The following is a 25,259-nucleotide window of genomic DNA, read 5'->3' on the forward strand; positions in this document are numbered from 1 at the left end:
ATATGAATGTATTTTTAGTCATTAAGATGGCATCATAAATGGGTGAGCACATTTACAAAAGACAGATACACAGCAAAATAGATTTTCAATTTTTATTGACTTTTTGGACAATTTCTTTTCCAGTGTCATCCATAACCGTTCACTTCAATGGTATTTGCATAATCTTTCGTTCAATGCTAGGAAGATATAAACCAAGGTAGACTGATGCTAGATGTTGAATAGCAGCTAGCAAGCTAAATCTGCACTCCTCTGGCAAATTAAAGTAATTACAATAACTGAGGGGGGCATGAATGTTCCAAGAGCTTTCAAAGGAACATTTAACGTACCCTCCAGTTGTCCATTTAAAATGCACCTAGACATCATCCCTATCTGGTTTGTATCTTTCTAGTTGTAAGGCTGATAAAAAGGGCCATTGCTATGTAACAGAACAATCTGCATAGCAACTGGAAGACAAAAGGACTGGACACTGACCCGATACAGGATGAGAAACAGGATATCACTAGACAGATAGTTGGCACAAGATGGTCTGCTGTTTTGCTCATAAACGCACAGTCATTTTTTTGTAGAGTGATTTTACTTTTGAATGTCAAAAGAGTTCATTCGATAGTTAGTGTGAGGTTTGATACGTTGGAGCTCTAGGCCTAGTGTTGTAAGACATTTAGTACTGGCATGATCTCCAAGCGTCTGGCAGTTTGAGTGTGTTGCCGTTCTGCAGTGGCTGAAACCGCTCCCCCTCCCCCCCCTTAGTAAAGTATACCATTTCATAAGGCTACAAGGTACGTGCCACTACAGTCCATATCCACTAAAGCACAGCTAAGCAAATGGAAAGATGTGACAGAGGACAACAACTACAGAGAGCCTGAGGGCTAAAGACTGACAAATTTCACTCAGCTACATGAGTAAAAGCAGGAAAGGGGGTGGGTTATTGAAACAGCTGGCCCCTAGATGGTCAGGTATCATGTCTGGACATGTCACCAGCAGTAATTCAATCCCTTTCCCCCACCCTGCTAAGGCAACTAAGATAAGGGCAGCTCGAAAAAAACAGATGTCTGGCCACCTTTAAATTTGGTATAACAGTTCAAACCACAATGAAATGTCAGGTCTAATCAACACATAAATGTCAGTCTTTTACAGACTGGAGACTCAACCGCAACATCTGTCACATTTTCTTTTTTTTTTTCTTTTTTCTTTAAGCGTAGGACAGTTTCTTTAATGCAGATACAAAGCTCACAAGTCAATTACAGTATCTGAAAGCACTTTTAGACTGATGACTCTGCAGGCGCAGACCGGGTAAAGTACACAGAGAAGGATGACGTTCTCAGAACTGAAGACTTTTAGGGTCAGCGGTCAGTCCAGGTCAGGAGAAGGAACAATGAAGGGGAAGATTGTGTCCGGTTCACTTCAGGCCCATCTGTAGCAGCACGGCTTAGAAGCGCTTGGGTCCCCAGGGAGAGGACTTGGTTGCCACTGGGGCTCCAAAGCTGGGGAAATCTTCTGAGCTGCTCATATCAGGGGCCTAAAGTGGAAGAAAGGGAGAATAGGAAAGTAAGGTGCAACCCATTTTCATTTCAAACAGCGCAAGGCTTGTGGGTAAAAAAAACAAACAAAAAAAAACTCACCTTCTCATTGCCTGTGGCCCAGGGAGCCTCCCTCACCACAAAGCCTTTGGATGGTCCACGTTGTTCATCCATGGAGGAAGCACTACCCCCATGAGGTCTCATGTAGGCCATCTTTGCCTCATTCTCCACAACATCTGCCATCTGGTAAAATAAGTAAACGGTAAATGTCACAGGCTCTTTGGCACTTTCAATGTTAACGAGTTAAACTTGTTTGTGGAGACGAAGCTTACATATTCCTCTTCCAGGTTAAGCAGGTGATCGATGGCTTCATCCACAAGCTCAGGGCGACCTGTGACTGTCACAATGTTCGGGTCTGCAGCTCCACTCTGGGGGAACCTGAGATCAACCTAAAAAAGAGAAACACCAAGTCATGTCAAATACCGGAAGTGACGAGAACACCCAATCAGGGGACACAGGGCTGCTTCCATCAAAAGGTATGCATGTTATCTGCTCAGGCAAATAGCTTGACCTGTCATACAGGGATGCCTTACCATTCCTCCTTAAACACCTACAGAAAGTAAGAACAACTAACAGTTGTAACTTGACCCCACATTATAATCCCCATCTCTTGAAACAGCAGGGAGTCATCTACAGACGTCAAGGAATCTCCTGTGTCTGAGCCAAGAACTTGCAAGGAAAAACGCCAAATAAACTCCAGTGGATTTGAACTACAGCAAATATTATGAAAGTGAGAGGAATGGCACTGATCTGTTTCGTGTGTTTTTTTTTTAAAACTGAAAGACATGGGACTAATACATCCAATAATCTAAACAATAAATCTGTAATAAGAAAAAAAAAACAGGCATTTGTTGAATGGTCAAATACCTCGGGGGGGGGGGGGGGGGGGGGGTGACTCACCTTAAACTCGTCCATGATTTTACGGATGCCCTTGCCGCGGGCTCCTATGATGCGGGCATGGACTCTGCTGTCCAGGGTGATGTCCTCAGAGATCATCTCTTCGAGCTCATCAACAAGAGCCTGGATGGCATCTCGTGCTGCTATGGCTTTGTGCTCATACCCTGTAATACTTATCTGATCCTGTGGACGAACAGCAGCACATGCATCTCATTCATTCTGTAAGTCTATTCTGCCATAGCTTCTATGACAATAGCTAGCTCAATTATGGTTACCACAAGGGGACACTGGTTAGCTAAAGAAGATATTTAGCACCACCTGCTGTGCTGATGGTGAACATGCACTTACAACCATTGTGTTTTAATTAGCAATGCAAAAGCACCATACCTGGTTTTCGTCATTCTTCTCGGGGAACTGGATGTTAACATCATGCTCAGTGCGGATGTTTGTAATAATGGCCCCTTTGCGGCCAATGATTTTGGGGTGATACTTTGGATCCACAGTGATGGTCAGCTTGAAGCTCCTTAGTGCCTGCAGACGGGGAGATTTTAAAAATTCTCTGGATTAGACATCGAGTATGTTGGACACTTGAACAGACTTCTACTACTGCTGCTGGGAAAAGTTAATAATTAAATAGTCTTCTCAGTCAAGGTTACAGTGTGGGTGATAGCCTAGCTGCCTCAGGATTGTTTGTGACTCATCAACACTGCTTCAACAGCTCCCCCATAGAAAAGTGGACGGATACATTCAAGGCTGCACATAATACTAACCCGATCTTCCTGCTCGGCCTGCAGTTCTTTGACGCGCTCCAAGAGGCCCTCTTTGGCACGGTCAAGGTGGTTGGCCAAGCCGGTGATGGCGATTTTATCCGACTGCTGGTCAGGAGCAGGCACTTGAATATTAACCTGAAGACAAAACATGACACCATCATATAGTATAGTTAGCAGCAGAATCGAAAAGCTCGTGTAACCCTTTGCCAACACAAAGTCTGTATGACACGTACCTCAAATTCATCCATCATTTTGCGAATTCCACTTCCTTTTTGTCCAATGATGTAGCGATGAAGCTCAAAAGGCACTTCTACCTCAATAGTCACTGGAACTAAGGCCTGAGGAAAGGAGACGCATGAGGATCAAGTGCTCTGTTACAATACATTCATTAAGCTCCAAAAAGGACCGCCAACAATAACGTACAAAATAGACCAGGTTGTTTAATTTAGTTATTCTCTGAACATTAGGTATGAACACTGACCTTCAAAGACTCCACAGCAGCGTCACAGCGCTCTTTACGTCCAGAAATCACGATAACGTCGCACTTTTTGGGTGCACTTGGATCAACGGGTTCCTTCACTTCACCGTTAGCCTCTCCATTCTCCTGGACGGGGGCCTCTGCAGGAGGTGCTGCTGCAAGAGTTAATCATTCAAAGTCTGATGAGCAAAACAAGTTCAAAAAAAAAAAAAAAAAGGACTCCCTTCCTAAGGATTCATACTGATTCTACGTTTACCTTGTGGATCCTCGCGCTCTGGGAACTTAATCTGTACATTGTGATCTCTGGTGATCTGCTGGATCCGAGAGCCTTTGGGACCCATGATAGAGCGGTGGAACTTTTGAGGGATCACACACTCAATCGTCACTTGAGCATCCTAGAAATGAAAATGTTCAAATGGGAGAGAAAAAAGAGAAATTGGTTAAATTTAAAGCTGACTTATAGAGAAAGGACAAAAAAAAAGTAACATTTATTAAAAATCAACAAAACAGAAACCTGATTCTACTTACCAAGTCCTCAACAATCTCCTGCATGCGCTTTTTGGCTGCTTCCACACATTCTTTGGCTCCTTTGAGGGTGACCTTTTCACTCTGAGAACCTGTGCGAGGGAAGCTCACCATCACACCTCCATACTCATCAGCAAGGTCCCGGAGGACTTGGCCACGGCGAGACACAAAGTAACGGTGGTGTTTCGGATCAACAGCCATATTGTCCTCTACCACGTTGTCCTGTAAGCAGAGGGTAAATGCGTTTAACACTCCCGGCATTACTGAATAAGATGGGTTGGATATTTGCCTCTTTCACTGTTACACTAATATCGAGGGCATTACCAAGCTCTTAATGAGTTCCTCCAGCTCCTTCTGGGCATCCCGCACTGCTTCCTCAGTGCCGATCACAGTGATGAGTTCCTGGTCTTTGTCCTCGGCGGTGGGGAAGATGATCCTGGCCCCGGTGCTGTCACGAACCTTACGGATGTTTCCACCACCTTTCCCGATGAGGAACTTGTGGTACTCTGGCTTTGCACGCAGCTCGGCAGTGTGACTCTTAGTTTGCTGTAGAAAAAGGTATTTCAGAAACAACAAATGTATTACAAGTCAACCTTAATAAGAATGTTAAGCACAGAGGGAGGATTTATCATTTCAAAGTCACTCCAAGCTCAGCAGAATTAAAAAAAATAAAAAAAAAGTCATTTTAAGTTTTAATGGGCTTAACGTGATTTAATCTGGAGTGAGGCTAAATAAATTTAATCTTGAAGGAGGCAAAACAAATTTTCCCCTCCATGTACAAGACAGCAGCTATGCAGAAAGCGTGGTTTACATTCCGACAGCTGAAAGAAGTTCTCAGCATGTGGTTGTGTACAACCACTGAGCTACAGAAGCAGCTCTTTTCGGGGTTTTTTTGCACTCCCGCTTTGTCCCTGTCAAGCGGCTGCCAGTTTAGCGAGGGCAGCTGAATTTCATTTTTATCATCATTAGTGACTTTTAAACAGACCTTCTCCTCTGCCAAGGCGAGCAGCTGCTGCTTGGCTTTCTCCACCTCCTCGACGGGGCCTCGGATGGTGACCTTATCAATCCCTGAGCCCTCAGTGGGGAAGTGGATGTGCACGCCGCCACACTCCTCCATGATTGAGCGCACAAAACGGCCTTTTGTTCCAATCAGGGAGTTGTGCAGCTTAGAGGGGATTGAAACCTCCAACTCAGCGATGTTTGCCTGTGTACAAAGTGATATTAACTCAGCATATGTACAAGATGTAAATCCATCTGAGAAACTTTGGATAAAACAGTACACATGCATGCAGGATCTTACCAGCTCCTTCTGAATGGCCAAGATGCGAAGTCTTGCAGCCTCACAGTTTGCCTTCTTTCCGATGATGACAATCATCTCAGAGTTGCTGTTCTCAGCAGGCAGATCAATTTTTGTGTTGGTTTCCTCACGAATCTAAAAAAGACAGCAAAAAATAAATAAATAAAAAACGGTCAAATCGATGTCTAACGGCCTGAGGACCTAACTTGCTTTCATAAATTTTACCTCATAGACCTTACCTTCTTGATATTTGAGCCTCCTTTTCCAATTATGTTTCTGTGGAACTGCTTGAAGATGGGCACGGACACAGAAAAGCTGTTCTCCACCTGACAAAAGAGAATCAGGGAGAGTTAACAATCAAAAAGTAGACAAGGATGCCAAATCAGTATTTTATTATTAACAGATTTAGACTCAGGAAGAGCTTCTTCCCTCAGGCTGCCTGTAAACGCTGCCCCCTCAGGTCAGAATATAGCACCACATCAACATCACACAATGGAACTGTGACATGCATGCACACTCTCTGCACATAGACACTTCAATATCCTTTAAATTTTGTACATTTCTTTTTTATAATATATATTTTCACAATTGACTAAACATCTGTTCTAATATAATATTAGAGTGTTTTTAATTGCATGGCTCTGTGGAACAGTCATTACATTTAACTGGATCTGTAAATAAAAATCAACCTTATAAGATAAAAATCTTGAATCTTGGTTTATTAAAATCATTTGCCTGCGTGTGTTGCTACATCAGAAAACACATACAGAGAAAAAAACGACATCTATTGAGATGTCAAAGATTTACCATGTCGGCCACTATCTTCTGCATGAACTTTGCACATTTTTCCACCTCAGTTCGTGGGCCTCGAAACTGGACGATGTCACTTTTCTGTGCTGGGTCGGGGAAGTTGATAATGACCTGGAACATGTTGAATGATAAGGGATGATAGTTTAACTTGAGAACTGACAAACCAGCACTGATAATATGCCTGCAAACACTTGACAGTTTCATACTGACCTCTGGGAATTTGTCGCGCACTTCTTTTATCTTCTCCCCTTTTTGGCCAATGATGGCTCTGTGAAAACGCTGTTCAATGATCAGGTCCTTTGTACGCTCGTTCTCCTGCAAGAGAAAAAGGTTTATAGGAAAAGTAGAATTAACGAAGGCTCAGCACCCCTTTACAGCGTCTCGCCTGTAAAACTCCAGCTTGAAGTTACCATGCGTGACGCCAGCTCGAGCAGCTCCTTCTTGGCTTCCTGCACACCCTGGGGATCCCCCTCAATACGGATCAGGTTGCTCTTCTCGTTGTCAGGAGGGATACGGACAGTCACCTTGTGCAGCTCTTTGATGCGGTTAACTAGAAATAAAAACATACATATTATTAGTGTAACAGTAACCGTGTGCCATCAAGGAACCGACAGTGACGAACGAGGACTGTGATTATGACAAGGCAGCGTGCAATTATCATGAAACTTCTGATGCAGATGTCGCGTGATGAACTTCAGTTAACATGATACTTACTGTTAACGCCTCCTTTTCCAATCAGATGTCTGTGGAATTTAGGATCAACGCTGATCTCAGTGTAGTCCATGCGGCTTACCTTTGAGGAGAAAGAACAGAAAACATCAAAATCATCGAAGTGCATAGTGTTAATCTTAACGTGTTGTAAGCATTCATCATGAACTAAAGGCTGAACAGCGAATGTTGGACTTCATGATTGCTGAATACATTTCACTGAAGTACTAGTACTGAAAGGATGTAGAAAGCATGCAAACATAATACACTGACAGACACTGTCAAAAGCAATCACAAGTGGAGTTGAAGCTTTCTATAGAAGCCAACGGGTCAGAGCAGCGAATAAGAAAAGAGCCTGTAACACAGTGTCCTTGCAGTTTCAATGCACAGCTATGAAGCAGACAATCACAGCTGTTGTCTGCAGCTCTTTGATGCGTCATTAGATTTCTGTGGAGCTGCACATGAAGGATAAAGCATCGAGTGTGCAGCTACACCAATTCAGAGCTACACGACTTTGAGGCACCCTTTTGATACATCTTTGTACAATGACATCGAGACACCCATTTCTGTCTGGGTAACTAAAATCTTTCAGTGACTCATGTCACTCATCACTCACCAAATCTGTAACGATGACTTCAATCTGGCCCTGCACCATCTGCACGTCTTTGGTGGGACCCTCCAGGGTGATCTTATCCTCTCCCTCGGTGAACTCGATGTGCACCTGTGAGAAAAAGAAAAAAGAAAGTGAAAAGTTAAATTAAAAATTAAAAGGGGATTTCAAGTGTTATGTTGAAGGAATTCATCATTTAACTCACCTTGGGCATTTGTTGAGTAATCTTGGCCAAGTTCTGCCCCTTCTTGCCAATAATGAAACGATGAAGCCAAGAAGGAGCTGTGACCGAGGAAACAGTGTAGCTGTTTGCCTGCCAAAGGAAACATGCTCTTTAAGTAACGCCTCATCACATTTTTATTATCATTTATTTAGATATAAAAGAATTCACACCTTGGCATAAACTTCAGTGAGGGCCTGACCCAGACGGTCTGGCTCCCCACGGAGGATGACAGTTTCTGAGCTGCTGTCAGATGGTGGGATTTCAACTGAGACACCAGTTTTCTCCAGGATCTCCTGCAGGGTGTTTCCCTTGGGGCCAATCACATACTTGTGCTGAGACTTCTTCACTTCCACTGCGATGGTGGTGGCACTTTTCTTCTGAAACATCCAGGGGACGTTAATCAGGGACCACAAACATTAAAGAATTAGCCTTAAGCTCAAACTTTTCTACTGACAGCCTGGAATAATCCTACCTTCTCTTCAGCAATCTTCTTGATCATAGTCACAGCAAGGGCCACCTGCTCCTTCTCCCCAGTGATGACAATCTCCGTCTTGTTCACACTTGGAGGGGGGACATTAATGCGGGCACCGGTCTCCTGCATCATCTCTCCTACCACTTTATTGTAGGCGCCGGTGATGAAGGGGTGATAAACCTTGTCGATGTTTACCCTCTCCACAGCACGCTTATCCTAAAGGAAGAAAAAAAAAAGCGGAATATCTCTGTGACTGATGGGGCAAAACTCAGAGAAACGGTAGCTTGTCCATCTGCATGGGGAGCCACACTACCTGCTCAGCAGAGATCAGCAGGATCTCATGCTTAGCCTTCTCCAAGCCCTCCTTGGTACCAGAGATCTTGATCTGGTTGCTGGGGTCGTCAGGTCGTGGGATCTGGATTTTGGTGGCGGTCTTAAGCTCCAGCTCCTGAAGCTTCTCCCCATTCTTTCCGATGACAAAGCGATGGTGCTCTTTGGGGATGGCAACAGTAGTTGTGGCCTGTTGGGGTCAAAATGTACAGTCAGAACTCTTTGCAGCTCATGATCCCTGATGCATTTCTAAATCAGATGAAGATGAGAGAGTTCCTGACCTGAGTCTGCAGTCGGGACACGATCTCCTTGCGGGCCTTCATCACAGCATCCAGCTTTCCAGACACCATGATGGAGAGACCCTGATCTTTAGCCAAGGAGAGTTCCAGATGGGCTCCGGTCTTGTGCATGATGTCCACGCACACCTTCGCTTGATCTCCTTCCCCAAACTGGTTGATGTCCTTGTACTTGCGCTCCTCTAGTGGAACATGGAAAACCTATTTCATGTGGCCAAACAAAACAGAAAATGAATGTGATTGACAAGTGCAATAACACAGGTAGGACTTCCTCCTACACAAGAATACAGCAGGCAAACAAATAGTTAAGTTGGCCATTTAAACATATTAAAGGATAAGAAGGGAGATCAAACTGAGGTTTCACTGAGAGTCTAGCAGGTTGAACGACCAGGCAGTATTTGTTTCCCTAAAAAATAAAATACAGACTAAAGTGATGCCCCTCCATCATGGCCTGTTGGCCTCCATACGTGACTGTCTGCAGGGACCCTGTGCTATACCAGGACTGTCATGTTTTGGTTGACTCGGGATATTTCTGGTGTGTTTCCCCCCCCAGACAATGACAGCACGCAGGGGAGTTAGTGGATACAGTTTGGGCACCGTTCAAAGCGGCGGTTATGACGGACGTGGACGTACTGGCAGAGAGGAGGAAACGTTACAGTGAGGCGAATCCCCGTACTGAAAAATGATTGTTCCAAAACAAGGGTGAACCTCCGGCTTTAGGAAGCTGTACATGAATTATGATCTTCATTCTTCTACCTTCGAAAGGGCCATACTGAGCAAAGCATATTAAGATCATTACCCCTGTTCAACAACAGGCAGAAATAAGGAGGTCATTGAGGTCGTAGTGTTTCACTTTTTAACTCTTAATGATCTTATTGTACATGAAAATAAGTGCTTAATCGTGACTAATAAGCAGCCAGTACACTTCTAATTAGCATGAATAAATATATTGTTACTGAATATTTTTAATCACTGACGCAGAACGTAAAGTGAAATGTAGCAGTGCATAAAACATTTAGAGGCCACAGTTAAATTTCTTTTATTCTTGCGCCTCATTAAAATGGACCACACCAACATGTGACACCTGATCACAGACTTTATACAGCTGAACTTGAACCACATATCTTTCATTAATTATGAACCAAAAGTTATCCTATATTGACTATGAAGAATTTAATGAAATATATTCAATCAGACGCTCAGCTTGAACACGTCTTTAATCCTGGCATTCCCTCGTTTGCGTTTCTTAAAAGGTAACGCCTGAGTGCATCAGCTCAGATGATTTGAATTCTCTGCTTGCATCGAATAGTGCGTCCCTGTCAGATCTTAGCATGTTTAGTCTGGTGACCTTGTGTAATTCCCCATCACACCTCGGCCTTCCTCCAGCCTAAGCAGAGGTCTAATCAGCCAGATTAACTAGAAACACCTGTGAGGGGAGAAGAGGCATTAGGCCCTAATCGCCAAGCAAGGAGAGAACCACGTCAGACACGCGCGCATCAATTCGTCCACCAACAGGGCTTCCATTAACTGTGGTTGAATACATTAGACAGGGCAGTGAACAGTTTAGATTTCCTGCTCCTACGGCCACTTCCACAACCGCAAATATTGGCTGAACTGTCAAAGCTCTCACAGCTATAATAATAAAATAAAAACCAGTCTCCTTCATCTGTTCTTCTGTGCGGTGGAATATTGTTTCTGGCACACATGATTCACATAACGCTTGAACTAAGTATTACTTTATATGTTCATAAATTCATTTGTTGTCGTTTTTCACGGTTGGCAAATTAAAAAAAAATTCTCGGTCTATATTGAATTGAAAGTTTTGGAATAAATTCAGTTCAGTTTGATGAAATGTTCAAGCCCCGGCTCAAGGTCTGAAAGCCTGCTTAAGGATCCATGTGGACTGGGTCAACACTCATCAAGTCTGTAAGTCCAGTGAAGAGCTCCAGATATCTGGACTGAGCCTTTTATTGAACATGTTGAAAGATGTTACGTGGGATTTGGTGAACAGTATTCTGGGTAAAAATAGGACACCACCACCACCTGAAGAGGTGGATGTGAAAATACTCCTGAAACAATATTTGGAGGTAACTTTGAAAATCTTCTACCTGGGTGATAACAGAAGACTTGATGGGACGAATCTTGGTCCAGGCGTTGGCAGTGTCCTGGGTCCCCTCAGGTGAGGCCGCCTTCTCAGGCAGAGGTGGGAAGGCGTCCTTGTAGGTGGGAAGGGCATCCTCCTCCTCAACAGCAACAGGTGCTACTGCCACGACAGCGGCAGCTACATAAAGACAAAAGGAAAAAAGAAGAAGATATTGGAGTCCACTTCGGCCGTGATGACAATCTCACAAATCCAGCAAAGCCATGAAAACCAGAAGTACTCACCACCACTCTGCTCTGGCATGAGCCCATTGCGGTGCTCATTAAAGCTTTCCTGCGTAAGTACAGCGACTGAGCTCATGGTCGAAATCCCACGTTAACACAGAGTCCGAGTGTGCCACTGCAAAGAAAGTTGACATCCGTTAAACACATTTCCTCAAGCCTCAGTGAAGAGTTCCTAACAGTCATTATTTCTGCTGAAGGTGGAGCACTTCAGCCATTTAAGAGGTTTCTATTTTTTATTTCTCGTCTTTCTCGTTTGTCTATTATCGGAAAGGGCTGGGTCAGAAAGGCATGATGTCACATACCGCAACAGACCAATCACAAGCGAGCGAATGCTAAAGCTTTGACATCAGTGAGGTTGTTTGTTTACATCACGAGCAGTGACAGTCACATGTGACCAAACCAAACCCGGAAACGCCCGTCAAAGCAGATCTGAGGCGTTAAAAAGTGTTCAACCAAACATAAAGGACAACACACGTTGGCTTCTCCTGCTGTTCTTGTGCAATAAGTCAGGTGACCACTTCACATTTGTTACCCAGTCAGCCAACGACATGCTGTGCCCTTCATTATTTTAAAAATCACAGTGGAAGCATTGTTTACTTCAAGCTTGTTACATTAAAAATAGATTCATGAGGTTTTGACTGTAAACTGATAAGGCAACTTCCCATGTGATAATCATTCTTATTGCCTTTAAGATAACATCATTTACTGTCATCACTGTATATTCAGATTCTGTCCGTGTTAACTTTGATCATGGAGTACGAGATAGAAACGTTGAGCGCATGTTGAAAAATTGACAATAAAGACGACCTTGACCTAGAGAAACGCAGCCATGTTTGAAAGGTAAAGGGTCACATGCTCAGGTATTATCATCAGTGGACTTTGGGATTTTAAGCATTATCTAATCTCCCTTTATCAAAAGAAAGCATGTGCCTCGGTGCTGACATGCTGGAGTGACAACAAGCGGGACTCTCCTCTGTTCTTCTGTGTGCTGAGGCGATGAGTAAAGCGATACTTCTCAGCAGCACAAAGAAAACACTGGTGTGGGCAGGGTGGCTGCTCAAGGACATTTTGTCTTCCAGATGAAACCAGTTTGACTTCTGTTCGACTGTCTATGTCCAGTGCTCGTCTGTGAAGCGTTTCTAAGCGAGTGTACTCTGAGGTTAAGAGGATTTTTTTCCCCTGATGACCCCTCTGAATGTCCACGCTGGAGAGGATTAAAGCAACAACATGAAACCCAGATGCCCCTGCGTAGGATCTTTAAACCAGAACAACCTCTTAGAAATAAACCGGAGCCAATTCTCCCATCTATGGCGTTTCTAAAAAACAGAGACAAAACAGACACGGTCATATCCGAGTTCAATAAATATTGTCACTGAAACTTAATACAACAATCAGGAGTCACTGCTCTGCTTTTCTGGCTGGCAGAGAAGGCTAAATTCTGGCCGACCAGAGCAGAAGAATGTGAAGAGTTTTCGGGTAGATTTTGGCCCCAAGCATGCCTGAAGTTCATCTGAAAGCCTGCTAAGAGATCTCACACAGAGCTGGCTCATACTATTACTCCCCTCGTTCGAGGAACAATGGCAGGACATTCATGTAAAGTTTTTAAGATGGTAGCTGTTTCTCCCTCCCCTACACATTTTCAAACCCCCCCCCCCCCTTCAGTGGCCTCTTCCTTGTCAGGCTTCATAAACCGAAGGCTGCGCTGCACTCATTACTGTTCGTCGATCCTGTGGCCAGTTGAAGTGAATGTACACTTTATATGAGACACTGGCTGGATTTAGCTTTTTTATGCCCCTCCCCCCCTCCAAAAAAGAAGAACCACGTAATGTGCTGTCAGAAGAGTTGTGTTATCATGGTCAAGACTGTTTTGTCCACAAGATGAAATCCATTTCAAAGCCAGAGACATCTTCACTGAGGTGTTGGAGCTCTGCAGTACCACACCAAGTTACACACTTACATTATCTGACTGTGTACTCTTTTAAACTTCAGATTCTTGAAGTGGAATGACTGAAGGATTGTCAGTATTCTAGCCTGTTTAACAAAACATTGAAAAAGGCTTCCCCCCACCCCTCCTTTCTGCTTTGGCTTACATAAATATATTGACAAAGTGGGCGTGAGGTTAAGTCAGTCCTGAAGACTGTATCCATATGTCAACACATCTAAGTGACTGGAAACCCTTTACTTAAATGCTCTCAATTTGAGACCGATTGTAATGAACAACAATGTGTGATGGATGCACACTGGGACAATAAATGGAGGTGTTTTTCATGTCATGGCTTCCATTCAAAAAGAGATCCAACACCTTTCCTTCGGCCAAAACAAGCAGAAGAACGAGCACAGATCGACTCATGCTAAATGTTTTAAAAACATTTTCACAAACTTGCTCAGACAAAAGTGCAGAAGATTCTGCCTCGAGGACCCTAATCATATTTCAGTTATACAAAGTCAGTTGTCGAGCTGAGGTTTGTGCGCTGAACAAACCAGTGTGCTGCTAATGACTTAAGACGGTATTAGTGTCACTGCTCACAATGCTAATAGTTGTCAGAACTTACCAGCTAAATGGTCAGTTACCAGATAATCCGTCCTGTAAAGAAGCAAGTTCCCGTCAGCCTGCCAGCTTTTGCCTGGAGACCACAAAGAGAAGGGGTTAGCTGAATCTTAAAGAAAAAAAAACACACATGGTTTAAGTTTTAAACAAAGATGGAGGACAAACTCAGAAAGGCTACCGTAGGCTCAAGTCAACACAAAGGAGACAACTGTATTCTTCAAAATGAACAGAGAATGGATTTGAAATATTATTGTCATGTTTTATAGAAAGAGATCCTACTAAGCTTAACTCTAATGATTCAACCTTATTTGAATATTTCTTAATACCAGGTAGTGAAATACGACCGCCGTGGCAGACAACCAAAATGATCCAAAAAAGAGTTAGCATTTAAATGAATACTATGCAAAGAAGATCATTACCGAGACCCAGTCAAGTATGAGGTGTCACTGGAGCTGGGTCTGCCTTGACAAACATCTGGTTTCTATAATTGGACCCTGCCCAGTTGTCAAACAGAAGGACAAAGCTGGCAATTGATGAAGCTGCCGAGTGAAGCAGGTTAACTGGTCATTGCTCCCTTACACGTGAACGCTCTGTGTCTGACTTGTGTGATTATTAAAGCGCGTCTGATCATACATTGCGTGTACTGAGAAACATCTGGATCATGAAGTCCTTCTCACGTCTTTATGCTCACTTCAGGTCTGAACGATGCTGGGGAAAAGTCATACGACAATATCTTGTCTTTCTTTTGGAAGTCAATCCAAACAACTACCGTGAGTTTCTATAGGATTAAATATGAAAAATTTAATATTTGAATTTTACAATTATAATTTCATTATTTTGAACTTTAAGTCCAGCGACATGAGAAATAAGACGCACAGACTCTTTTTTTGATATTATGTTAAGGACATAAATGGAAATAAACTAATAAATGCAAAAGCAGCTTGAAACATGTTTCTTGATAACACAAAATAAATGAAGCATTTATAACAACTAAAGTTGCATCAATAACTCTGAGCTGACACATGGCTTGAGTTTCATCTGAACGTATAAAACTGATCAGAGTGTAAAATGTGTGCACGTTGCTGAGTGACAAATCAGCGTTTGCATTGAATATTTGTTTACTTGTTGCAATAAATTCAGACCCATGCTACGAAAAGCTGATGCTGCAATCACGCCGTTTATTTAATTTATCAGTCTATTTGTCAGGGACAATTCAACTCAGCACCGTTGTATCTAATTAAAGTGCAACTGATGGACCTCTATAATAACCATATATTGTTTGCAGTCCTTGTCGCTGGTAAGGCTTTCAGGTAATGACAAACAATAAAATAACACTGTAAAATAGACGTACGTGTAAAAGTTCAACAGTCAAGGAGATTTAAGGAATACAGAGTGCAATTAGGCTGTGAGGTAAATGGACTTGAGCTTTTCTAGACCCACTCGTTTACTCAGTGCTATATGTCTTGATTTGTTATTATTGTGTTGATGTTTTATGTTTTATTGATTGTGATTGATTTTAGTACCAGTACAGCACTTTGGCTGCCATATAGTGAGACCAACAGAAGTAAGTGAGCCCACTCCAATTCGGGGTTAAGTGTGTTGTGCAAGGACACATTGGACATGTTGCTGCAGGGGATCGAACCCTCAACCATCCTCTAATGTGAGATGGCCTTTACCACAGTTTTTCCCCACTTTTCATAAAGACATAATATTAAGGTTTAGGGTGATGACTGATGATTTGAACCTTTTCGATTCACTGACAGATGAGTCTTTTTACAAGCTGCAGGAGTCAGGCGACAGTGTGTATATTAAATGTTAATTACACAAAAATCGATGCCAAGGTGTTGTTTGTTTGTTTTGGGGGGGGGGGGGTGCACAAACTATCACGTCATTGGTGCAGTTGTGATGAACACCTGCAGACCTGTCACGAGCCTTGACCACAGAAAATTACCACGAGATGAGACGTGATTAAATCAGCCTCATTATTATCTAATGTACGAGCTGAAGGTGAATTACTAACAAGTTCATCTCGGCCGGTTAAAAAAAAATTAAAAACCTAACATTGACGCGAGCCACCGCATGAGCTAAGGTTACAATAAAACAAAATCCCAAATTAAATGGGGGTTTAAATCGCAGGTGAGTGTGAGCGCTAGCTAACACGACATCTAATTAACTAGCTGACACATCATAGTCAGGAGCTAGCTGCCCGTCGTGCAGGCTACAACCATTCAAAGTGTGCAGAAATCGAGGGGAAAAACTCACATTTTTAAAATCTTTGGATACGTGAGATGCTTAATCACATCGATGTGCCGCTATGGAAACCTGCTGTGTTCACTAGTAAAATCACCATAACCCTCGTCGCCTGTTAGCAAACTCGCTAAAAACTTTGACGACTGTGACACGTAGCTCCTTGGCTAACCAGTGTAAGCTCCTCACAACTTCAGCCTGTGTCTCTCACAGCCTGCTAATTACACTAAGCTAACAAATCCAAAACATACATTTCATCTGTCGCAGTCTCTAAATAAGGGGAGGGGGTCGTTTTAATGTTGTTAGGTCAATCGAGCCAATGCTAACAGGGGTCGCAATAAAAAAAGTAGAGCCGAGGCTAGCTAGCATCATGTTAGCATACAGTTTGTTCTCGTAGCTCGCTAAGTCCACGTAGGCACACACAGCTGAGCAAGAACTGACACGGAGGCCAGATCAGACTGTAACTTCACATTATTCAGAGCTGTCTCACCAACAAGCAGCAGGCTAACATCTCACTGAGAGACCGGGGTGATGTAAATGTATTAAAGATGTAATAAAAAAAACACAGACAGAGGTACTCACTTATTTTTTTTGTTGTACTCGTCTGCCCTGAAGGTGCAGAAGCTGAGATGAAATTCCACTGGCGAGAAGGTGGGATTGAAGCCTGACGGATATATAGCAGAGCCGCCCACCAATCATATCCTCCGACGTCACGTCAAAGAGTCCGGTTACAAATAACTTCTTTGCATTTCCAACAGTGACACGCTCTTGTGTAACTTTGTGAAGTCGTCGTGTATGCAAAGCATGTGTAAGGTGTGAGTCGTGTTGTCAGCTATTCTCGAGGCATAATAAGGATATATGTATATATTTTAAAACATGTAGAGTAAAACAGTGTGCAGACACGTTTTTAATTATTATGTGTAGTTGTTTTCTTTCCACATAAAAACACATTAAGAGTAAAAAAATAAAAAATAAATAAAATAAAAACATACATAGATACGCCTCACTTTAAAAAAAAAAGAAATAAAATAAAAGCTGGGTATGGCTGTGATAAATACAGCAAAGCTTCATCCTCAACTCAGTATATTTAAGAGTGTAGGCCAATATGTCCTCATTGTTTAGTTAGTACTATGCAGTGTTTTGAGAACAAACAAAAAGTACAACACTGTTTTTAACTTTTTAATTGATTGCAAATATATAACACTGGCACATGTGAGATTACCTTTATGATTTACAAGGTTCATCTTGGTCTTCTTAATTCGTACTTTGCCTGTTATTGTGTTGTTTATTTCTATTTTTTTTGCTGTTTCTGCTCTGCCTTGGACTTTTAATAATTTAATTTGTATGGATTTTAAGTTCCTACTTAGGTTTTGGGCGATGGGGATCCAAATAAATAAATGTCACACCTAATTGTCACCCAGCATCTAACCAGAGACAACATTGAAGAAAGGGAAAAATTACAATATGTAACTACTGGGCCCCAGACATCTTTCACTAAACACTAAATGTGTGTAGCTACGAGGCCCTTCGTGATGTATTGGTGACGCTAGTTTCCTAACCAAGCTAGAAAAACAGGGAGCGCTGGTAGCCTTCCATTCCTTTACAGTTGTTTTCTAACCACTAACATACCGAACGTGAGAGTCTGCTGCACAGTGGTAGTTTTGGAGCAACCAAACAAGGCATTCAATTCTTCAGTTTCAGTCTTTTAATCATACATTTAACAGTACCAGCTAAGATGTCCTAAAGGGACAATCTTTGGACACAACCAAAACACATGAACGAGTGTGACCTTTTCTTTTATGCATCTGTCACAAATTTTAGAAACATTAGCACATATTTCGTTGATATTAGTGTAAACTACGCATGAATTTAAAACCAAATTATTAGCAACCTAACTTTAACTGAACCTTCCCACCACCTCAGACCACTCCATCACAATTTTCATAGTTCATTAATTTTTCCAGTTTTGAGATTTCAGTGAGATTAGATAAAGGATGGTCCCATGCAATACATTTTAATGTAAGATCCAGACACAAGGTTGTTGTTTTGAATGTGCAAACCTATTGCACAACAGTCCTGCATTTTTTTTTCTTCAAGCACAAGTTCAGTGAGGTAAACATTTCAAGGTTTTGTCCTTCCTTGTAGTTAATGAACACACTGCTAAAAGGCAAGGATACCATAACACACAACAAGTTAACAGAGCCTCTTCTTAAAAAAAATTGTTTTAGGAAATCTCTTCAGCCTTATTTTGAGAATATGCAACAGCAGGCTAGGGTCGCATGAAGTTCAAATGTGGTAGCAAGAAATGTGTATTTATTGATAAACAAATATATATTGTACATTAAAATATATTACGCCATAGGGTCATAGCCAATGCCAAAACAAGAAACTTGCATAGTCTCTGTCTGTCTCTATTGTGCAGAAATGTCATCCCAGTCTTTGCTCATCTGTCCACAATAATATCAATGAAAAAGTGAATGAATGAATGTGCTCTAAAATGTTGCTGTAACTTTTAAACTGTGTTACTTTTATACCCCAAACACACACAGGGATAATTGATAATATAAAGGTAATGTCAACATTTCAAGTTTGTGAAGACATGGTTGAGTAATCTTGAATCTTTTAGGCCCACATGTTAACAGTTCACAGAGTTTGGATGCAGCACAAATACTTTTTTCTTCTTTAAGAATTATTTCAACGTTTAGTCTCACTTGAGCTACACGCACATGGCGAACAAAATGATTACTAATGTGAATCTAACTGCATGGAATGAAACTGTGGTTAAATATAACCTTATCATAGGCATTGAGACAGTCATAAAGCAATATTACTGAGTCTTAAACTTCATTGTTGGTTTAGGTAAATATCATTGTCACATAACTAATTTCATTATAAATCTTCAGCCCACTTCTTAAGTGGATTCAAGGCTAAAATATGAGTCTATAAGGAAATCTTAAGACCCTGAGAAATGAATACGAGTCGAGAATAACCATGAAGCTCTTTTTTTGCATTCTTATAACCCAGCTATGAGTTTATTATGACAGAGAAAGACAATTAAATTTGAATCAATCTCAATTTGCAAATATCCCCACAAGATAAGTGCACTTTAACAAAATAAGTTGCATTTTGAGACTATTTTGTCTTGAATAATGTTTGACTTACAGTCACTTATTGTTGTCATTGATAATGTCAGAGAAGGAGGTGAATAAAGCATTGCCATTCATTGTATTCAATATATATACTATATACTATACTGTGTAGTGCCTGCTACTAGACATATTCATCTTGTAAAACAGTATTGTTCATATCACTCTGTTTACACACTTTATCTATCTTGAGGTTTTCATATATGTTAATTACAGTTAATTCTATATATCATGAGCTTACATTTTACGCTCTATTTTGCACATTATTGCGTTTTGCACCACCAGGTGAATGGTAAACAAGGATTCATCACATCTGTGCTATGTTGAATATCAATCACACATGAATTTTATTGAATCAGATAAAATATACATACTTCAAATAAATTAATAACAGTCTTAATAACAGTCAGAGGCGTTTATAAAAACAAATGGTATTTTTCCAATGGTAGCCTAATGATTAAAAGAGCAGAAGAGTTTTACATACCACTACTCAACCATGATGTTCTCACTTCTTCCCATTTATGGAAATCAGCCTGTAATATACTGGAAAGCACCTCCGTTTTTTTGTTTTTTTTCCAAAGCTGCTTCTTTTGTATTCCTGACAGCAGAGACAGCAAGTGTTCAGTATCTGACTCATGGTGGATAGCAGGTGGTCGTCCAAAGAAGGTCTGGTTTTTAAAAACATTTTTATCTGTGACAGCCAAAAGTTGAAGGGGGTTAAAGGTGAAGTGCGGTGAATAAAATCCCAAAACATCTTGGAAAATACTAATATAATACCTTAGCCAGTTTATGGTCAGTCTTAGGTAGAATTGAGATCAAGAGGCAAACTATTGTTCAGTGTTAAATATAATTTAGTGGATGTAGTCACACAACATTATAAAGACCATTGACTACAACACTTGTTATAATGACTGAAACAGCGGAGTAAATCAGAGTGGTTTGGTTAAATGTGGATGCTAAACACAGAAAGCAGTCCATGAGCTTAGACTCCTGGCATCATTTCTCATCATTTGGGGACCATTATTGTCTTTGTAAGATTAAAGAATGAAAAATAATGAGAAAAATATTAAAATAGCACTGCTTTCATGCTGATTTCATTGCATTTTTCTGTGCATTATTTGAACATTTCATCCCATTATTTAATCATTTCAGTAGTATTCCAATCATTTATACTTTTAATATTAGCCTATATAATACAGAGAAGTTCAACACTACATACTCAGAAAGTTAAGATTCAGTAAAATACGTGTTTACCTAATGCTGCCAATGGAAAATTAGCACTATTATCTTTTTTAAAGGCAGAATCTATGGAAGAACTATCATTTGAAAGGCTCACTTTGATGTTACAAGCTTATTTCAAAAACAAATTCAATGTATATACATGATGTTCACATTGAATATCATGTATTTTATGTATTTTGACCAGGGGTTCTCAAACTTTTTCAGACCATGGACCCCTTTCAGGTGAGAAATGTTTCAAAGGACCACCTCATTATTGTAACATTAATAAGCATATTAATACATCATGTACTATGGAGTACTTTTCAAAGATAGAATTAGGCTACATTTATACTCTCCAAGTAATTCATCTTATAAACGTTGAGAAAATGTTGGCTCTGATGTGTTTTTTATTTTTTCATCGTTTCACACTATAGAGTGACAGACATGTCAAGATCATATCAGAGTTGATCTATTGGCACAAAAATAAGGTGGGCGGGAGTATTGGCTTAGTAGTGTTATGGATATATTTTGTATTTAAAGACTAACTGAATTTGTTGAGAAATGGGACAAACAGGCTGTTATATACTTAGCGACTGAATTATCCCGTCATTTCATTGTGACTTTTTTCATCATTTTTATCTCTTTAAAATTGTAAATGGGGTCACTCATTGGGGTCACTGGTTTAAGTCCCGGTGCGGATTCAAATATGGAAATTGGTTTGGTAGCTGGAGAGGTGCCAGGTCCCTTCCACAACACTGCTGAGCAAGGCACCAAACCACAAACAGCTCTGGCACACTCCCTGTGCAACAGTGTGTAGCAGCCCCAATCTCACATTTCTCTACTAATACATGTCCTGTTTGTGCAAGTGTGCATCGTTATTATCAATAACAAAAAAGAGTGTAAATCTGAAGTTCTCCCAAGGGACGAATAAAGTATGTAAAAAATAAATGGCAGACATGGCTTACATTAACTGTTAAATTTAATTCTCAATATGTTATTTTGAACTTAAGTTGTTGGAAATGATATTGGACTTGATTACAGTTTATTTAGATCTTGTAAAGCAAGTCTTTAAAAAAGGAAAACAGTAGGGGGCGCTCCATTACTATGGCAGAAGTCACCTCCTCTAGGTCGTCACATTTAAGAACTACGGTTTAATCTTTATGATTACCATTGAAGAGCTGCAAAACAATGGACCAAACTGTAACATGTAGCACTATAATCATGATCTGAGGCGTGAGAAAAAGCATGAATTGACGTAACGGGTTTGGTTTCCTGGCACGCACACGTATTCACCTTTATCCACACTGGTTAGAGAAAAGAGTTTTGAGAAAGTAGTCTGCTTGAAAGGATTACGGTGACAACGTTTTCATTACACTTACGGGTCAAACTTGAGCCCACACTGAAATGGATGCTGTCTCGCTTTGTTAGTTAAATCAAATTTATCAAATCATTAAACAATCATTTATTTCCCCCTACTTGGCATCCATTCGTAGCCCAAGTACGTAAAACACACGTAACCCCCTTTTTTAACTTTCCACTAGGCCTCCTCATTAAAACATCCAACGTGTAATTTTTCAGGCGGACAAGTTTCCTCTCCATCCATCCATCAGGGCTATTTAAAGTGAAGGAAGGTAAATCTTCGCTTCTCAGCCTACAGAGCTCATCGAGCACATTTAGACCAATGGCAGCGCGCTGTGAACTGTATTAGCCAATCACAAACTAGTGTGCAGTGCGCACTCCGTTGGACGACGACGACCATGGCACGGAGTAGAGTCCTCTTCGGTGTAACAAACTTTTAACGCGTCGGTTCCGGACGAAAAGGTAAGTTTTAAGTGTCAGGTTTGTTTCTTCTTTGAGTGGGCTTCTTGATCAAAGAAATACGCCGCGTTGAAAGTTTTCATATCTGCTCTCTTCAAGTCGGTAAACTTGTGTTCCTGTCCTGTCCCTGAAAGGAAATAAACGTTCAATATGCGCAGTTAAATGAGTATTAGAAGTTGTTGAAAGTTGTTCCGTTGTTTTTTTTCTATTTTAAAACGTCGATAACGCTAACATTTATCTCCTCCTGACCCAGTTAGGCCAACATGCAACGTGACGTCACGCTATTAAACGCAAACGCCACAAGCCGTCGTTTCTTTTTCTGCTATGGTTGGTTTTTTTTCCCTCATGTGAACTTTAGCCTACACTCTTATTGAATGCACAGATAACTCAGGTGAATATTGTACGAGTTGAAGATGTTGCACAAATTGTGATTGAGCCTCACATGTCCTGAAGCTGTTTGAGAAAGTCAGTGTAGTTGCAATAAAATATGCAAAAACGAGGTTAAACCATGCACTCAACCGACAACTAGCCCAGTGCTCTTGTAGATTTAATCACCCCGAACAATATATGACTTTATCTAAAACCCTGTTTTCATACTGCTTTGCATTTTACCCAGCTTCATTAATGATGTCCTTTGCCCTCCCTGTGTTGCAGGAGTGAGGGGGACGCGGCTGCCCTGAGCAGGAATGGGGGACATTGAGGGTTCATACCGGGTCCTGCAGACCCCTGGCACAAGGCTTGGAGCCCAGTTCAATGCTGGTATCAGCACTTTGGAGCCGGGCCAGAGCCTCAGTGGCAATATGGTCAAAAGCCATGGGCGAGGACTCCAAATCCGTGTACAGGGGCTGGACGACTCCCAGGAGTTCTTTGATGTAGACGTAAGTTTCTTCTCTTGCACAATCTCTTCCAGTCCCTTTATTTATATGGTGATATGTCTGCAGATTATTACACAGCAGGCTGCATCTTTCTTCCGTCTGGGCTATCGTGGTTGCGTGTGGCCTGCTTCTGTGACATCTGCCACATGGCTTTGGTGCTGAAATCCCTTCCTTGTTAATGCTAATCATTTGGGCATCTTAGTCTAACACACCAGGACACTTTATGGCTTCTTGGCTGTGATTTCTGCTTTCTGTCTTAATGGTTCTAAAGGTAGCAGTAGTTTTATTTAATGATTCTAGTAAGAATTGGGTAATGCGTTGGAAGAGAGTATGGCCATGCCATACTCAACTTTGAACATCATTTTCTAATCTGTGTTTACATCTGAGAAGGAAATGTTTTTTTAAGTTTAGGTTTTGTAATTTTCAGGATAGAAGGAATGACTATTTGCATTGACTTCATTGTATGAGTTTGCTAAATGTGTATATTTTTAAAAGCTTTGCATACTTTCAAATGACGCTCAACATTTTGAAACTCTTGAGCTACAGTTTGACCTAAGTTAAATATCAGAGAGAGAGAGTTGCTGTTTGTTGAATTAATTGTAATTACTTTACTGGGATGTTAATCCGTTTTGTAAACTGGCAGTTGGTTTGCACAAACTTTAGATCTACACTGTAACAATACTTTCCCGTGTTTACTTGCCAAGTTGTGACTGTGGGAGTCACTGAGACGGCAAATAGGAAGCAATAAGGAAGTCTCTAAATCAGAGCGAGTTTCCTGTCTTTTCCCCTCCAAGAGACGCATCACAGCGTTCAAAGGGGGGCTTCTGACTGATAATGACTGATCAATGAAGAGTCATTATTTGTAAAATAATATCTGTTTGAGTAGCATGTCATTGGATGCTGCTAGTGCATCCTTAATCCTTGTGTAGCCACAACAATAACTGTTCTGGCAGATGTAGTGTAGGGCCACTGCTGAGGCAGACATTTCATAATCTTATGGACCATATGTTGTCTCTCAGTCTAAACCTAAGGCAATGTTACATGCACATGTTTGATTTGTACAGAAGTTGGTCCATGTGCTACTCAGAGGCATTGTTTTTTTAGGTGGATAGTCAGACCTTTATTTTGAGAGTCACTGAATTTGGCGTATAGGATTCAAAGTAAGCCCTTGGATGTGGTGTTGATCGGAGGTGGCAGACAGAAATACTGTACACGGCTGCTGCAAAAGGGGAATGACGGCAATCCTGTTGTCAAGCAGACTGCAGTTTGTCAGGAACAAGATGGTCTCTGAGAGTCTCTGTTGTTCCCCGCGGCCTAGCATGACTTGATATTGCTGTTCATTCATTCTTCGAGGAGTCGTGGGCTGTGGGAGAGAATAGCACTTATGTGCTGCACATCTGTTACATGACGTATGTTAAATGTTTCACTGAAGGAGGAGCCTGTGTAAATGAGCTTTTCAAATGTTATGGCTATGTGACAGTAAAAACTGAATTGTTTAGTATTACTGTTGTATATTCACGTTCAAAACCTAAGAATATAGATGAACCCTTTCACAGCTGCTTTAGGGGGTATTCTCTTTTGTTAAATACTTTTCCAACTTTATTTCATTTTTTTTTCTCATGCATGCTGTGTGCTAAAATAGATACAAAATTGCAGTGTTGAGAGTTTTAAATAGTTGCGGCCTTCAGGCGAACCGCCTCCCCTCATTGTGGCATTTTGGTTGCTCAGCTGCTCAAATACCTTTTGTATACAGACTCACTGTAACATCTGCTGCCACTGCCGTGAACTTTACAGGTTGATGTTTGGAATCAAAGTCGTTATCAGTGCTTCTTTCTGTCTTTCTTTTGTTGTTGTTGTTCCACACGTCACAAGAGAACGAGAACGCTTCAAGACAACAGATTGAAGCTCACTGGTATCACGCAGCAGAACTCTTCGGGACCCTTAGGCACTGCTGAAGTTGGAGATGACATAAACTCAAGATCCACAGAACTAAAAACCCTCTGTGTGGAAACAATTTAATGTCACT

General features: G+C 41.3%; 2 protein-coding genes across 6 annotated transcripts in view; one reads left to right on the forward strand and one right to left on the reverse strand.

Annotated features, from left to right (window-relative positions):
- Window positions 1–78: 78 nt before the first annotated feature.
- On the reverse strand, window positions 79–16,862 carry hdlbpa (high density lipoprotein binding protein a). 2 transcript variants are annotated; one of them, XM_079350877.1, is made up of 28 exons: window positions 16,756–16,862; window positions 13,931–14,002; window positions 11,379–11,493; window positions 11,102–11,274; window positions 8,979–9,194; window positions 8,681–8,887; window positions 8,368–8,583; window positions 8,066–8,269; window positions 7,878–7,985; window positions 7,679–7,783; window positions 7,069–7,147; window positions 6,765–6,904; window positions 6,565–6,669; window positions 6,352–6,465; window positions 5,784–5,870; window positions 5,548–5,679; window positions 5,233–5,451; window positions 4,572–4,793; window positions 4,251–4,469; window positions 3,979–4,117; window positions 3,726–3,877; window positions 3,478–3,582; window positions 3,245–3,379; window positions 2,862–3,005; window positions 2,478–2,657; window positions 1,850–1,966; window positions 1,620–1,760; window positions 79–1,516 (listed from the first exon to the last, which is right to left on the reverse strand). In XM_079350877.1, the coding sequence occupies exons 3-28, from the start codon at window positions 11,452–11,454 to the stop codon at window positions 1,427–1,429; spliced, it is 3,825 nt and encodes a 1,274-aa protein (XP_079207003.1). In that variant the 5' UTR covers window positions 11,455–11,493; window positions 13,931–14,002; window positions 16,756–16,862; the 3' UTR covers window positions 79–1,426. The 2 variants fall into 2 exon arrangements, with proteins under 2 accessions (XP_079207003.1, XP_079207002.1); XM_079350876.1 differs by having other exon boundaries at window positions 8,066–8,272.
- A 5,295-nt stretch (window positions 16,863–22,157) lies between these two features.
- The window catches only part of farp2 (FERM, RhoGEF and pleckstrin domain protein 2), a 30,187-nt gene continuing 27,085 nt past the window's right edge, over window positions 22,158–25,259 (forward strand). Inside the window, exons 1-2 of one of the 4 annotated variants that reach the window (XM_079349898.1) lie at window positions 22,158–22,361; window positions 23,013–23,236. In XM_079349898.1, coding sequence (XP_079206024.1) covers window positions 23,045–23,236 — 192 coding nt within the window. In that variant the 5' untranslated portion in view covers window positions 22,158–22,361; window positions 23,013–23,044. The remainder of the gene's footprint in view (window positions 22,362–23,012; window positions 23,237–25,259) is intronic. The other 3 variants (XM_079349900.1, XM_079349901.1, XM_079349899.1) reach the window with 3 other exon arrangements.

Source organism: Symphodus melops (genome assembly GCF_947650265.1).
Source record: "Symphodus melops genome assembly, chromosome: 8".
Lineage (NCBI taxonomy): Eukaryota > Metazoa > Chordata > Actinopteri > Labriformes > Labridae > Symphodus > Symphodus melops.